The sequence below is a fragment of the Benincasa hispida genome, chromosome 11, assembly GCF_009727055.1.
Source record: "Benincasa hispida cultivar B227 chromosome 11, ASM972705v1, whole genome shotgun sequence".
Taxonomy (NCBI): Eukaryota; Viridiplantae; Streptophyta; class Magnoliopsida; order Cucurbitales; family Cucurbitaceae; genus Benincasa; species Benincasa hispida.
In genome coordinates, this window is record NC_052359.1 from 7,645,352 (window position 1) to 7,661,240 (window position 15,889).

Here is a 15,889-nt window from a genome sequence, read left to right on the forward strand (position 1 = left end):
AAAGTTCGAAAAAGTTCGAAAGTTTTTTCGTTGGTGTGGAAACGTAAACGATCGCTTAAGTCGATATCTTATACGATAGTCGCTCAGCGCCTAAACGATCATATACCTCGCGCCTAAACAATCGCACATTAGTTCCTAAACGTTCAGATAGCTTTCCTAAACGATCGTATAGTGTGTCGTGTTTGCTAAACGATTGTATACCTTTTCCTAAACGATCCTTCAGTAAAACCTACACGATCGTGTAGTTTCTTCTAAACGATAAGCATCTAGCTATGCGATAGCTTTCTATTCTCTCCCACTTGCTTATTGTCTACACGATCAGTTCTTTCTCCTACCTCTACCAAACTCAACGAAGAACACGCTTTGGGTTCTCACTTCGAGAATACCAAGGGCTCCTTTCTGGTGGTGTCGTCCCCGTTGTGTTCATTTGTTTGCGGTTGTTCGTGCTACTAAAGCCGACGCATTTGCTGGGCATTTTTGATCGGGTAGAGGTCTTCTGCTGCGTTAAGTTCCAAAGCTTGAAGAGCGTCTTCAACTGGAATGAGAACCCTTTCCCTTACTTTTTAGTGTTTAAAGCATGCTGTTAATTACTATTTATTTGTACAACTGTATTTTGAATGTATATGGTGTATTTCGGTCATGGTGAAATTGGAAAGATCCAACGCGCTCATGGGATACTCTTCGTTGAGAGATCTTTCAATCATGAGCTCCAACGGTTTAAGATTAATTGGCTAAAACTCTTTAGACCAAATTAATAAGTATTTGTTAACTATCGAGTCACACCACTATAGCTTGATAGTTGCACTCTCCTCGTTGTTGATATACTTGTGTCCATGTTATTTAACCATAACCAGTAAGTCGACCTTTCACAAGTTGTTCATAATAACGACTGGGTCAATATGTTATTTTACCCTCGATATAACACCTTGTTCCTTAAGTTCCAACTGATCATCTAATGAACAATTGGTTTATGATCTAATCACTAAACTGAATCCTTCTTGTGCCAGAGAGAAGGTAGGGCCCTTATTCAAGACATGGATACAATACTCAAGAGAACAATCTTTCTTCTATCCTTAAATCGGGTAGGCATGAATTCCATCTTGCACCCTATGTCCCCAGCTATCTACCCGGTCTTACTCCTGAAATGGGAGGCTTATTGAGTCGGCGTTGTTGAGTCAACCCTCATCCATGCAAATCTAAAGATAATCCCAAATCAATAGGAGTTCATAGTTAGCTTAGGATTAAGATTGAGTTACCCAGGTCATCAAAGCGAAATATAAGTTACCTATGGTCATCCTAGTGAAATATAAATCTCTTCAAGTAATGGTGTTATAAAAAGAGACTAATCATTTTGTGATCTAGCCTTATACAAACTCTTTGTATAGGATACCTCCATTCACATGTCTCCATATGAATGATCAAGATTGGATCATTTGTAACACTTTACAACAATTGTAACAATTACAAAGTGGACCATATCCGTAGTGTCACTAGGATAAGGTACCTAACCTTATCCATATACTACAGACCATTCAGGTTACTACTTAAACACGATCCACTTGTATGTCACCACATACATGTTTAAGCTACATTAAATAATCGTGGATCTTAGTTTATTGGATATGGGTTAATGCATACTAAATATCAAATAAAATAACACTTTATTTTATTAAATAAATAATTTGTGTACAAATAATTTACAAACCACGAAACCTACGAGATTTAGGACATCAACCCCAACAATCTCCCACTTGTCCTAATGCTAGTGGGGTATGCAAATACAAAGTAAAAACAAAGCACAATACTCAAAACAATAAACTAGGGCATATACTACGTGCACAATATTATCTCCCACTTGTCCTAGACAAGATGATGCATGTCTCGTAGACCCAGACATTCCAGGTGACCCTCAAATACTTTAGCCATGAGAACCTTTGTAAATGGATCGACAATATTGTGCCTCAAAGGGATCTTCATGACAATCACATCCCTTCGATACACAATCTCCTAGGTGAGATGGTATTTGCGCTCAATGAGCTTCCCTCTCTTGTGACTTATAGGCTCCATGGAATTAGCCATGACACCACTATTATCACAAAAGAGTAATAGATTTTGACATGTCAGAAACAACTTCCAAATTTGTCAAAAAATTCCCGAGCTATACAACCTTTTTGGTAGCTTCACAAACCGCTACATACTCTGTCTCTATGATAGAGTCAGTAATTCAACCTTTCTTTATGCTTCTCCAGACTACAGATCTTTGTTAAGAATGAGCATTGACCCTGATATAGATTTCCTAGAATCCGTATCAATCTAAAAATCAGAACCAATATATCCTGTAAGGATTAAATCCTTAGCTCCATACAAATACTGTCCACTGATCTAATCTTGGTTGAGACTGATATCTAGCAGCTGATGCTTAGGAGAAACTACGCGTCTCCTAAATATTTCATCATTCCCAATAAGTAGGATATCGTTCACATACAATGTAACGTCCCGAAATCTAGGTAAGATTTAAATTAATTCGTGGAATTAATCGTTTCTTTTAATTAAAGACCAAAGTTTAGGAATTAAATATTTTATTAGTGATTTGTGTTTTTTTTTTGGGAAAAGGGATTGAGGGTTGTTATATTTATTTATTTACTTTGTTTATATTTATTTATTTTTGTTTGTTTTGCCTTTTCCTAAAAAGAAGTGGGGTTAAGGGTTTGGTTATTTTTTAAGGGTAAGCTGTGTGAGAATTGATGAATTAATTTGTTTAGATTTTGGGGATTCACCCTACAAATTGAACTGTGTGTTTGTGGTTGGTGTCAGGGGCTTTGACTCAAGCCTTTGCTATTTTAGGAGGGAGTTTCAGGTATTCGTTTTCTTTTGCGTGGACCTAAACCCAAGGTAAGCGGTCTACTAACGGTTGCCCTTGACCTTATGCTTACCACTGGTTCTATTTGGAATGAAATATCTTGGAATGTTTGTATATGGATGGATGAATTGTGAACGGCTATGTAGTCTTAGCATGTTTTATGATGTTGGATGAATGCTTATGTTTGTATGAGATTATAGTGACTGTTAGTGTTGCCATTGGGCTATGCACATCGCATGTTGTGAGCCTTCGGGCCCACACCCTATACTTATGTACGGTGTCCTTTTGGGACCACCAGTTATGTTTATGTTTGTGCCATCTAGGGTCACTACTTATGAAAGCGTGCCTTCGGGTTCGCCCCTTATGCCCATGCCTACGCCTATGATGCCCTTGTGCACTTCTGTCCCAATGGAAAGTTAACATATCATTGAATGGGCCCAGTAGTGGGTCGCTTACTGAGTATACTTTTATACTCATTATTTTCCTTTCATGTTTTTCATGTAAGAATAAAGATAGACCGACGCATGATAAGAGATCCGTGACCTGGCCATTTGGACGAATTACTGCTTTCGCACTTAGGTTTCATGTACTAGAGTCTGGTTTAGGAGTTCAGGCATTTTAAAAATCTTATGAAATATTCCTTGATTTATTTAATTGTAATTTATTTTAAAGTTGGGTTAGGGGTACCCCGAACAATATTTTTAGATTTTCTCTTCTTTGCTTATTTGAGCATTATTTTGTGAAATAAAAATCTTATCTCTTTTATGTAACTATTCTTCGAGAAAATGTATTGTCGAGCCTATGCATACATAAAGTAGCGTCCTAGAAATATATTAGAAATTTGGGTCGTTACATACAACACTAAGAAAACTACTTAACTATTGATGATTTTCTTATAGACACGAGACTCATCAATATTTTGATTAAAGTCATAAACCCTAAACCCTAAACTCATCAACATTTTGATTAAAGCCATAAGATTTAATTGTGGTATCAAATCTTAGCTTTCATATTCTAATACCATATTAAATAATATGACAATGAGAAGAATAATTCATCTATCTTATAAAGAGTGTGAGGTCTTAAAACTTTTTAGTATAGAGTTCTCAACAAACTAAAGTAAAGACATGTTATAATGGATATTAGTCGATTCTCCATAAATCTCCAACAACGGCACAACACATCTTCAACCTCCCAACTAAATTCAAATACTCATTTGATTATTTATTTTGAAACCCAAAAAATCGTCAATGGCGTCGATCAATTCATTCGCCTCCCTCATTAACGATTGCTGAACATGGACTCAATCTATTATTATTGACACCGTGTTTTCTCTCAAGAATATCAAACATTTTCTTGAGAAAATAGTCACTTCGCTGGTTTATTATAAGGGAATAACAACTTTTCGTCGCTACCTTTTGACCCTAATTTCTATTTAATCTCTAACATTTAAGATATTTATACATTTAATTCTTTAATTTTGAACCTTGTTTCAATTTAGTCTATAAATTTTAAAATGTTACAATTTTATCTTATAGATTTGAGTTTTGTTTCAATTTGGTCCCTGATTTTAAGATTTTACATTTATTACCTCAATTTTTCATTAAATATCAACTTTCAATCATTGACGTTAAATTTTTATGAAGTGAGATTTTAAATTAATTAGATATTTAATGAAAATTCGAGGTTAAAAGTGTAAATTTTAAAATATAGAGGCCAAATTGAAACAAAAATCAAATGTCAAGGATAAAATTGTAGCAATTTGAAACTTAGGTACTAAATTGAAATCATGTTCAAAACTTGACTAAACGTATAATATTTTGAAACCAGACTAAATAAAAACTAGACCTAAAATATAAAACCTAGGGATAAAAAAATATTTTTCCTTACTATAAAGATGTTTTTGCTCTTCGCTCCAAATTTCAAAATTTGTGGCATTTTTCTCCATTTGAAATCAAACATTTCCTAATCATTCCAAATTCATCCATTAAAACTATACATTTCTGTGGCTCCAAAATTCAACATTTTTGGTGCGTATTGATATAAAAACTTATTAAAATTTAGAAAATAATTTTAATTTAATTCCATTTGACGCATCCCATAAAAAAAGCACGAAAGAAATAAAAGAAAAATAGTAGAGTTACTTGAGAGAAAATTAAGAAGGATCCGTGAAAAATAGTAGAATTGCGTGAAAGAAAATGAGGAAGGTCCCGTGAGAATTGGAGAGGAGAGATAAAAATAGTTTTAATATTTTTTATTTAAAAATATTTAAAAGAATAATAATAAATATCTAATTAAAAAGGGACAATGATCTTATATTTTTAAAAAAGTGAGGACAAAATTGGTCAAATTAACACTGTGGATCTATTTATAAAAGGTTAGGACTAAAGATGTAAATTTTTGTTTTCAAAGATCCGGTCGGTTGAGCGGAGCCCTTTCTGGGCTCATTGACCAACCGATATCGACCGCAAAATGGCCATAAAACCGACATATGAAGTTGGTTCGGGTGGTTTCGATGGATGAGTTCGGTTTAACGGAAACTTTTGGTCACCCCATTATTGCAATGCTGATGGCTGATGGAATCGGACAGTGAAGTGGAAAAAGCAGCTGGCGGATCGCAGTCGTTGAGAGTAAAATAATTAAAAGAGTATAGAAATGGAGCCCCTGCCATTGCTAGGGCTTTGGTTCCTTGCTAGATCTCTCTTCATCCACCGAAGACGATAACAATGTCGTCGAAGTATTCGGATTTGGATTCTTCAGCTTTCGATACTCAAACTTCGTCCAATCCGATTCCCGCTCCGGCTCCCTTGGATCATCCCCCCTCCACCTCCTCCACCCTCTCTGAATCCGAAGAAAATCCCTGCACATCATCTTCACCTTCCTCCGCTCCACCTCCCGTTCACTTACCTCTCTCTTGGCCTCTCGATGCTACCCTTTCCCTCCAATGGATACACCATCTCGTGGCCGCCTTCGACTGGTCTTCCAAAAATTTACCTCCATCCGAGTTTCCTTTCGTCCTTCCCGTCTCCGTTTTCGACACTCTAATCCTCACCGCTTCTAAAATCCTCCACAAAGAACCCAATTGCCTCAGAATCCTCGAAGACTCAGCCGCCAGCAGCGACTCCACTGTAGTCGTTGTTGGAGACATCCACGGCCAATTTCATGATCTCCTCTTTCTTCTGCAGGATGCTGGTTTTCCTTCTGAGAACCGTTTCTTTGTCTTCAACGGGGATTACGTCGACAGAGGGGCTTGGGGTCTTGAAACTTTTTTGCTCTTATTGGCTTGGAAGGTATTTTTGGTCTGAATTTAATTCTCTCTCTTGCACCTTCGCTTCAAACCGAAATTAACATCAATTTTACTTTTATTAATCTTTCATGTAATCATTCTCCGTGCATTGTCCGGGATTTTATGTTATTCGTACAGTAGCATGTGGCCTGCTGCTTAATTCTCTCTATCTAGTCTCTGTTCAATCTCTATCATCACGTATATCCTTGCTACTTTGTAGTGTTTCTTTGACTTGAACAGGGTGTTTTCATTTGATTAAATTCTGCTGGATAATGTCTAAAGGTGTTTATGCCACATCGAGTATTTCTTCTTCGTGGAAACCACGAGTCCAAGTACTGCACGTCCGTTTATGGTTTTGAGAAGGAGGTGCTAACCAAGTACGGAGACAAAGGTAAGCATGTCTATCGGAAGTGTTTGGGGTGTTTCGAAGGGCTGCCTTTAGCCTCCATTATTGCTGGATGTGTATATACGGCTCATGGAGGACTTTTCCGCAGCATATCAGTTCCTCCGTCTAAAAGGTCGAAAGGGAAAAAAAATCGTAGGATAATCTTTAATCCTGAAGCCAACGGGTTATCTCTTGGTTCTTTGGAGGAACTATCCAAAGCCAGAAGATCGGTTCTTGATCCCCCATGGGAAGGCTTGAATTTAATTCCGGGCGATGTGTTGTGGTCTGATCCCTCGATGAATCCTGGTCTCTCCCCAAATAGAGAGAGAGGCATAGGTCTCTTGTGGGGTCCTGATTGCACTGAAGAATTCTTGAAAAAGTTCAATCTGAAGGTAATTTTAACAAATACATCGCTTTGTCTGTTTATTTGAGATGTTAAAAACTTAAAATGTGCGTGTGTTTGGATTACAATATCTACGTTTATTTATTAAAAGATATATTTAACACAACCCTCCCTTGGTTTGGGGCTTGAATTTCTTCCCCCTTTTTTATTTCCTATCATCTATCAAAGTATTTCTTATTATACATTTTTAATGCCAATTTTAGCTAATAAAGTATACAAGTTTTACTGGTGGTGGTGGTCAATCAGTCCAAAACTTGTTTGAAATGTTAAATAAAAGTTTAAAATCACTCAACTGCATAATGTTCTGGAGTAATGAATGGGCTCAGGTTTATAAACCTATCTTTATTTGAACAGAAGCATGAATTTTGTATTATACAAGTAGATTATAAGTGACATCAACTACTAAACCATCTGTATTAATATGGGGTGTGTGCTATTTTGTGGGGCTTTGGAGAGAGAGAAACATCAAAATCTAGAGGCACGAGTTCTTATTTTGATGTTTGATCACTTGTTAGATTCTTTGTTTTTCATTGGGTCCTTATTTCTAGATTCTTTAATAACCATTCCTTGGTCTTATTTCTCTTGACTGGAGCCCTTCTTGTAATTTAGCTATTTTTTGTGGGTTTTTCCTTTATTGTATGCCCATTCCTTTATTTGTCCTCGATGATAGTCAAACTACTTGCATGTGTAATTGGAGCCCCTGCCACTAAAGAGTGCAGAAATGGAGATGGTCTAAAGGATTCATTGTCGCCAATACACGGGGGGCAGGCCGAGGGACTAAGGGTGGTCCCAAGACTTTTTCTTTGCATCTTATCATGGAAATTAATACTTCTGTGCCACCAACCATGAGAAAATCTTCACTTCCTCAGGGATTTTAAACTTCAAAATTAACCTTGACAGTTTGCATTTAAGGCTAGGTCTTTTTGCAGCTAGGCTGATGGAGAGGAATTTAGTGGAAAAGGCTCCAATGGGCTCCAGATAACACCTAATGCCATCCTGCCCAAGCAAAAGACTCCAGCCACTCTAAATGACCACCCCGTGCAAGGATTTCCCTATCAAAAGCTCCCCTTTTGATACCCAAATTCCAGTTTCCAGAAACGTCATCCAACAAGCAGCCATGTAGCATCTTTTTTGAGGGAGATGTTTTAAATCTCAGGATAAGCTTCTCGGAGTGGGACATCACTAAGCTAATCTTTCGAAAATCTAATTCTCTGTCCTCCCATCTTTAAAATTAACAAACTTAACAAACAAGGGGGCCAAACAAGCAATGTCAAACCAAGGTCTGTTTTTGGGCAACCTTTGGGCTGAGAGGAGGTCCACCCAAGGGGCTTCTTCCCATACAGACTGCACACCATCAAAATTCGGAGGGCATTTTCTTCAGTTGCAAAATGCCGCAACTGGGATGGAAACATTTCTGTTTTTAAAAAGAACCCAACCCCAAGCCACCAAGATACACAGGAAGGATGTAATTTCACACTTAACAAGATGACTGCCAGCCTTATAATCTCCTCCATTCCAAAGGAAGTCTCTGGCAATTTTCTCCATTCTTCTAATAACTCCAGCCGGTGCTTTGAGGATGGAAAAATAATATAGGGGGAGCTCGTTTTAGAACCAAACCAACCAAGGTTAGCCTCCCACATATAGAAAGTAAAGAATTCTTCCACTTGGTAATTGTTTTTGTTGTCCCTGTTTTTGTTGTCTCTTTACTATACCCCAATTGGAAGGTGTCAACTCAACATCAGTTAAAGGATATTGTCTCTTACTTTTCTATCAATGACCCAGGAGAGGCAAGGATGATGCCTTAATGATTGCCAACAACCTGTCCTAGTTGCACTGGGAGGAAACACATTCCCAATACCTTCCTCTGTTCCTCCTCCCTCATGCAAAAGACACTCCGAGATGGACCAAGATTGAAGCTTCATCTTCTTTATTGTAACCTTAATGCCATGTTACACTTCCATGGTGAACAATTCAAGTAAAAAATTCCTTTTCTAGTTGCCTTTCCATATTACATTTGCTATTTTTCCTTTTGGGGTTCAAAATCAATCGTGTTTGTTAATCTAAAGAAGAAGGATCTTATGCGAATGTGCTTGAGCTTGTTAGATGCAATACCTACTACCTTTTACATTCTCTTCCATTGAGATTTACCCCAATGAAAAGCTTCAAAAAGTTGTTGGAATTCACCCAACGCATTATTGGTAAGATATATTCACCTAATAGTATTCCCTCTGGCATTGCGATCCCTCCAATATTTAATTTGTGATAACTTAAGCAAGATGGGAAAATGCTGCCTTACTGAAGATGAGATTGATGAATGGGCCAACCTATCCACCATCCTTCTCCCACCCCAAAGACCATTGGTGGTGGACAGTTGATACCAAAGGATCCATGGTAAAATCTCTCACTCAACAACTTTCATCCAATGGTAACAATCATCGTAGTGCAAGGAGTTGTTTAAGGAGATTTTCCTTCTTCTGCCTTTTTGCGATGAAGGGCGGTTTTTGTGGAAATTGGAACTTGGGATGAAATAATAGAATCTTCAGAGGGCCTGATAGTTCTTTTGATGATATTTGGTTCCTTGTTAAATTCTATGTTTTTCTTTGGGCCTCTATTTCTAGGCTCTTTTGTGACTATTTGCTTGGTCTTCTTTCTCTTCCTTGGAGCCCCTTCTAATAGTTTGGCTCCTTTTTGTAGGTTTTTTTGGTATGCCCGTGTCTCTCTTTTTTTTTTCCTCCCTCTAAAGTCAATTATTTTATTTTCCTAATAAATATATTTTCAGAAATATGTTCTGCTTTCTTCTCCTGTTCTTATAGATGTAGAAACTTAATGTATAGATCAAGTCTCATGATATGGTTCTAGGATGTTTGGTTGCTTGCTGGTTTTCCTTCTCCGTCATTCTAAGAGTATCCCAATCCTCCTCTCTATTTCCAAAATTTTCCGTATTTTGTCTTCTTTCATCTCTGCCACAGCTGGCTTTACTCTATCCCTCGTAGATTTCCCTTTCATGTTGCTTCCCTTCAACATGGTGATTTTGGTGCTTTAATTCTAAAGTCAACAGAAATAGAGAAGAAAACAAGGAACGAAACAGGTAATGTGTTTGAGAGGCTTTTTCTGTTCTTGAATTCCTGATTTGCTTCCTCTTCTTCCTCTCCTTTAATATCATTCCTTTTTTCCTGAATTCTTTTCCGATGCTGGGATGTACCTTTAATGTCGTAGACCTGAACTCACTAACTAACAAATATAAACCTGTCCAACTTCCTAATTCTCCATCTGTCAACTAACTTGGCATATACTGTTGGACACTGCCAACATTACTCAACTCTAGATGTATTTTATGCCATAAAGCAAACTTTCTAGACCAATCAGTGATTGTAACCTTTTCTTTTTGGTTGCGTCCAGCTAATTATTAGATCCCATGAAGGTCCTGATGCTAGAGAAAAGAGATCCGGTCTTGCAGGAATGGATCAGGGTTACACGATAGATCACGTTGTAGATTCAGGGAAACTGATTACTTTGTTTAGTGCTCCAGACTATCCACAATTTCAGGTATGGACTGAATCTCTTTATCTCTTTATCTAGCAGGTGGAATTGATTTGTTTTTAATCTTTGTATTTCTTTTCAATTTCTTCCCTTTTTTCTATTGAAACTCAGCTTGAAGGGATAGGTTTTCTATCCATCAACTTGGCAGATAGAAAATCAATGTCAGCCTTGTGTGGTGTTTTGCTCTAAAAATCTGGGCAATAATGTTTGTAGAATATTCTACAAATATTCTATCTGATTTTTTATCAGCCAAGTTAATGGATAGAAAACTTATCCCTTCAAGCTGAGTTTCAATAGATAAAAGGGAAGAACTTGAATTGTAGAATATTAGTATTGTATTTACTTAGTCTCTTTGTAATTCGAGCAATAGTCTCTTTTCATTTCATTAATGAAAAGTATTGTTTCTGTTTCTCAAAAAAAAAAAAAATATTTGTAGAATATTACATGTAGCCTAGTAAAAAAAATTGCAATCCGTGCACCATTTTTGTTTCCATTAGAAAACTATTTGTGCTATATGTATTTTTAGCCAAGTCAAGCAATTATTTTGAAGGTGTTTGGATCTTCTTCTCGATTTGGAAGCTCTTATATTTGAACTTCTATAACCTTTTAAACATAATGGTATCATGTATGTTTGGTGAGCACAAGTTTGGATAAGTAGTAGAAAGACAGTTATCATTAGTTTTTTTTTTTTTTGAAACTTATAAAATAGAAATTTAATAGCATTCAATAGTTTATTCATAATTTTTTCTTTGTTTGTGACGGGTCAACAATATGTTAATTTTATTTCCTAATTTTTGCAATATAAACTAAATATCGTAAGAAAGAAAAACAAGGGAAAAATACCTTTTTGGTCTTGAGTTTTCAAGAATAGGTTTAAAAGTCCCTCTACTTAATAAAACTATTAAATTTAATCATTAAATTGACCAAATGTTAACATGACAATATGACATAGAAAAAAATATATTTTTAATGTTTTCCCTCTCCCTTCTCCTCTCTTTCTCTCTCCTCTCATCTTCTCTCTCCGATTCACAACCAAAATATCAAGCAATCCCATCAATTTCTCTCTTACTTTGATGCTAATTAAAAAATATTTTAAATATTTTTTGATGGGTGTAGCTCCATTTCTTTGAATTTTGATTGTGAACTTGTTTTTCCATTTAGTTTAGTCATGCTGCTATTAGTTCATATTTCCTTCTTGTATAGAGTCAATTTGGAGTATTATGCAATTTACATCTAGTTGGAATGCAAGTGCATTGATTTGTTTTTTGCTGTGTACAAAATTTGTTCAGGGTCTGTTTCAATTATGAATAAGATGGTGAATCTGGAATTGTTTTTTGGAGCCAAATGTTAAAAATCGGTGAATGTGGGATTCAAATTGCCATACTATACTCAGTGAGGTCAAAGCTTGATAGTTTGTGGCTTTGAGCTCCTACTTGGTTTGTGGAAAGAAGAAGGGGTTGTTACTAAGCAACAAGTAAAGGGGGCCATGTGTTTGAGAACTAGATGAAGAAAATAGAGGTTTTGGACCGAGATGGACGAATTTTGTTTAAATTAGATAGAGAAGATGAGAGGAGGGAAAGGAGAGATCGAGGAGAAGAGAGAAATAAAATATTAAAAATATATTTTTTTCCATATTATCTTTCAGCATTTAGTCAATTTAATTTAGATTTGATAGTTTTATTGAGTAGAGAGACCTTTTAAACCTATTCTTGAAAACTTAGGGACCAAATTGGCCAATTTGAAACATTAAAGACCAAATGCACCTATTCTTGAAAATTCAGGGACCAAAAATGTTTCCCCCCCCCAAAAAAAAAAAAAAAAAATCAAGCTCACTGGTGGTGTTTGAAAGACCCTGCAACCTTCAAAATATTCTACCAAGAACAATTTTAGATTTCTCCTTACATCAATTCTCCATAGAGGAACATAGGGGCTCAAGAGTAGATAAATTATCACTGGGCTGGTTTCTTGATTTTCTTGTAAATTTCAATTCCCCCCAACATCTCTATAATTTCCACAACTTCGAAGGTTTTGATTTTTCCCGGCAACTCTTTCATTTTTGTGCGTTCGTTGCGAGTGCTAATTGGCTTATTTGTTCTTGTTTATTAAACAACCACCTGTTGAATTTTGTTAATGTCTTTCTTGATCTTTTCCTCCACTTTCATGCTAACTAATCTCATATCCTAGTTTTCCAAAAGAGATGCTTGGATCGAGTGTGCTATAATATCACTTTTAAGAAAGATAAGAAAGCAGGGAAAAGTGGGCAGAATGATGTAATTAGTAAGGAATGAGGAAGTTGTTACGTGTGAGTGGAAATTGTATGATTGTGTGGGCCCTAGGGATTCCGTTAGCTGAGTTTTTTTCCTTAAGGGAGGTTGGGAGGTAGAGTTCATTTTTCATCTTTTGACATATATTTTCTGTAGCTTTTTGAGCATTGAGGAAAGGAGGGAGATCTTGAGCTTCCTTATAAAGAAATTTGCTCTTTGAGCATTGAGGAAAGGAGGGAGATCTTGAGCTTCCTTATAAATAAATTTGGGAACTATCAAGTTCTTTTATTAATAATTTGGGAACTATCAATTGATTCTGTCACTTTTTGCTTAGAATCAACCTCCATTCTTTCCTTCTCTGTTTGCCACCTAGAAGACACTGATATAAGCTCCTCTGCCATATGTTCTTTAATTTCTTTGAAACTATGCTTTGTTTCATCTAGAAGGGAATCAAGAAAACTCTTCTTTCTTGGATCTAGGAACAAACTGAGAATCAAAATTAAAGGCTCCATCCCTACTTGAATGTTTGTATCTAACTCCATGGCCATAATCGAACAACTTCATTACCATATTGATAGAATCCAAATATATTGAAAACAGTGTTGTTGAGGCGCAATTGGGCCCTTAGCTAAGGCAAGAGGTGAGACGTTAACCTCTTGCAAGTGCCCATGGCAAGCACCTTTAGTAAGGCGCTCGCCTTTTACGCCTTCTAGTCTTACCTTGAACATATGTTCCAAGGTGACCTTGGCACTCGCCTTCTTCAATTGAACATATGTTCCAACTGGGCCCTTAGCTAAGGCGAGAGGCGAGACGTTAACCCCTTGCAAGTACCCAACGCAAGCACCTTTAGCAAGGCACTCGCCTTTTTTGCCTTCCCGTCTCACCTTGAACATATGTTCCAAGGTGACCTTGGCACTAGCCTTCTTCAATTGCTCAACCCTTTTTTTCAGTTGAATATTTGAATACTCTGATTTTTTTCTTACATCTTTATAAATGGGTATTGTCCTAACATATACAATGATGAGAGCCAAATATGGCAAAGATAATCAATGGTAACATGAATGGAAATAAGGAAAAAAATATTATAGGAAAGGAATAAATACTAATTACAAAATAATATCCCAAAGAGACGGCAGAAAGGAGAAGACTTTCTATATTCAACACCCCCCCTCAAGCTAGAGTGTATATGTTGATTAATTCCAGCTTGACTTTCAAGATTTCAACTTGAATATAGCTTTTGTAAGAATGTCAGCAATCTGCATCTTGGTGGGTATGTAGTTAATGGAGATACTTTTGTTTTCTATTTTCTCTTTAATAAAGTGTCGATCAATATCCACATGTTTTATGCGAACATGATGGACCGAGCCTTTGGCAATACTTATAGTAGCCTGATTGTCACAATATACCTCCATTGGTTCTTCTGATGTGATTTTAAGTTCTGATAGGATGCTTTTGAGCCAGATTCCTTCACATATTCCTTGAGCTAGTGCCCTTAGTTCAGCTTCAATACTACTCCTAGATACGACTTCTTGTTTCTTGCTCCGCCAAGTAACTAGGTTTCCCCAAACAAAGGTACAGTATCCAGTTGTTGATCTTCTGTCTATTTTTGAGCTTGCTCAATCAACATCTGTAAATACTTCAATGTTTCTTTTTTTGGATTTCTTGAAGTACAGTCCTTCTCCTGGAGTTCTTTTCAAGTACCTGAGTATTCTATAAATGGCTTGCATGTTTTTTTCAGTTGGATTATTCATAAACTGACTTACAATGCTTACTGCAAAACAGATATCAGTTTTGGTGTGAGTTAGGTAAATTAGTTTTCTAACTAGTCTTTGATACTGATCTTTGTTAACCATTTTGTTTTCTTTGCTTATGTGATGATTCGTGTCTAGGAGTATTAGCGGGCTTACATGCAAGCATACCAGTTTCCTTTAAGAGATCAAGGACATATTTTCGTTGAGAAATACTCAAACCTTTCTTTGAGCGGGCCACTTCCATTCCTAGAATGTATTTAAAGTTGTCTAAGTCTTTTACTTTAAATTCCTTGGCTAAGAGTAGTTTTACTTTTCTTATTTCTTCTTCATGGTCTCCTGAAAGGATAATGTCATCTACATAAACGATGATAATTGCTATTTTACCTTTGCAAGGATGTTTGATGAAGAGGGTATGGTCAGATTGACATTGCAAGTACCCATTGTTCTTTACTACTTTGGAAAACTTTTCAAATCAGGCTCTAGGGGATTGTTTAAGCCATAAAGGGATTTCTTGAGTTTGTATACCTTATTCATGGTTTTAATTGATTCTATACCAGTAGATCTGTCTCTTATACACATCTAGATGTGTATAAGAGACAGGTCTAGCTTTGAGCCTATCGATTTCTCTATTAGCTTTGTATTTGATGGTGAAGATCCATTTACATCCTACTGTGTTTTTCTCTAGAGGTAGGTTTGTTATTTCCCATGTGTTGTTCTTTTCCAAGGCATTTATTTCGTTTAATACAACTTGCTTCCAATTGGGGTCTTTAAGAGCTTCATAGACGTTGTTCTTTTCCAAGGCATTTATTCATGGTTTTAATTGATTCTATACCAGTGGATATATCCATATAAACTTCTTCTAAGTCTCCATCAAGGAAGGCATTCTCTAAATTTAATTGGTGAAGGATCTAATCATTATTCACTGCTAGAGAAAGGATACGGATAGTATTTAATTTTGCTACTGGGGCAAATGTTTCTTGGTAGCCAATGCCGTAGGACTGGGTGAATCCTTTGGCAACCAGTCTAGCTTTGAGCCTATCGATTTCTCTATTAGCTTTGTATTTGATGGTGAAGATCCATTTACATCCTACTGTGTTTTTCTCTAGAGGTAGGTTTGTTATTTCCCATGTGTTGTTCTTTTCCAAGGCATTTATTTCGTTTAATACAACTTGCTTCCAATTGGGGTCTTTAAGAGCTTCATAGACGTTGTTAGGAGTGCATATGTTGGATAGGATAGTTGTGAATGCTTTGAACTTGGGAGAGAGATGTTTATAAGAAAGATAGTTTTGAATAGGATGCATCGTACGAGTTCTTACGCCTTTTCGTTTTGCAATGGGAAGATTGAGGTCTTTCGTAAGAGTTTCTATTGTGGAGTTGGGGACATGATTTTCATGTATTTC

At 36.5% G+C, this 15,889-nt stretch overlaps 1 protein-coding gene across 1 annotated transcript in view; it reads left to right on the forward strand.

Moving 5' to 3' along the window:
- The first annotated feature begins 5,372 nt into the window (after positions 1–5,372).
- Positions 5,373–15,889, forward strand: part of LOC120091029 (serine/threonine-protein phosphatase 7) — a 30,925-nt gene continuing 20,408 nt past the window's right edge. The window contains exons 1-3 of the mRNA XM_039048820.1: positions 5,373–6,150; positions 6,429–6,923; positions 10,334–10,480. Coding sequence (XP_038904748.1) covers positions 5,587–6,150; positions 6,429–6,923; positions 10,334–10,480 — 1,206 coding nt within the window. The 5' untranslated portion in view covers positions 5,373–5,586. The remainder of the gene's footprint in view (positions 6,151–6,428; positions 6,924–10,333; positions 10,481–15,889) is intronic.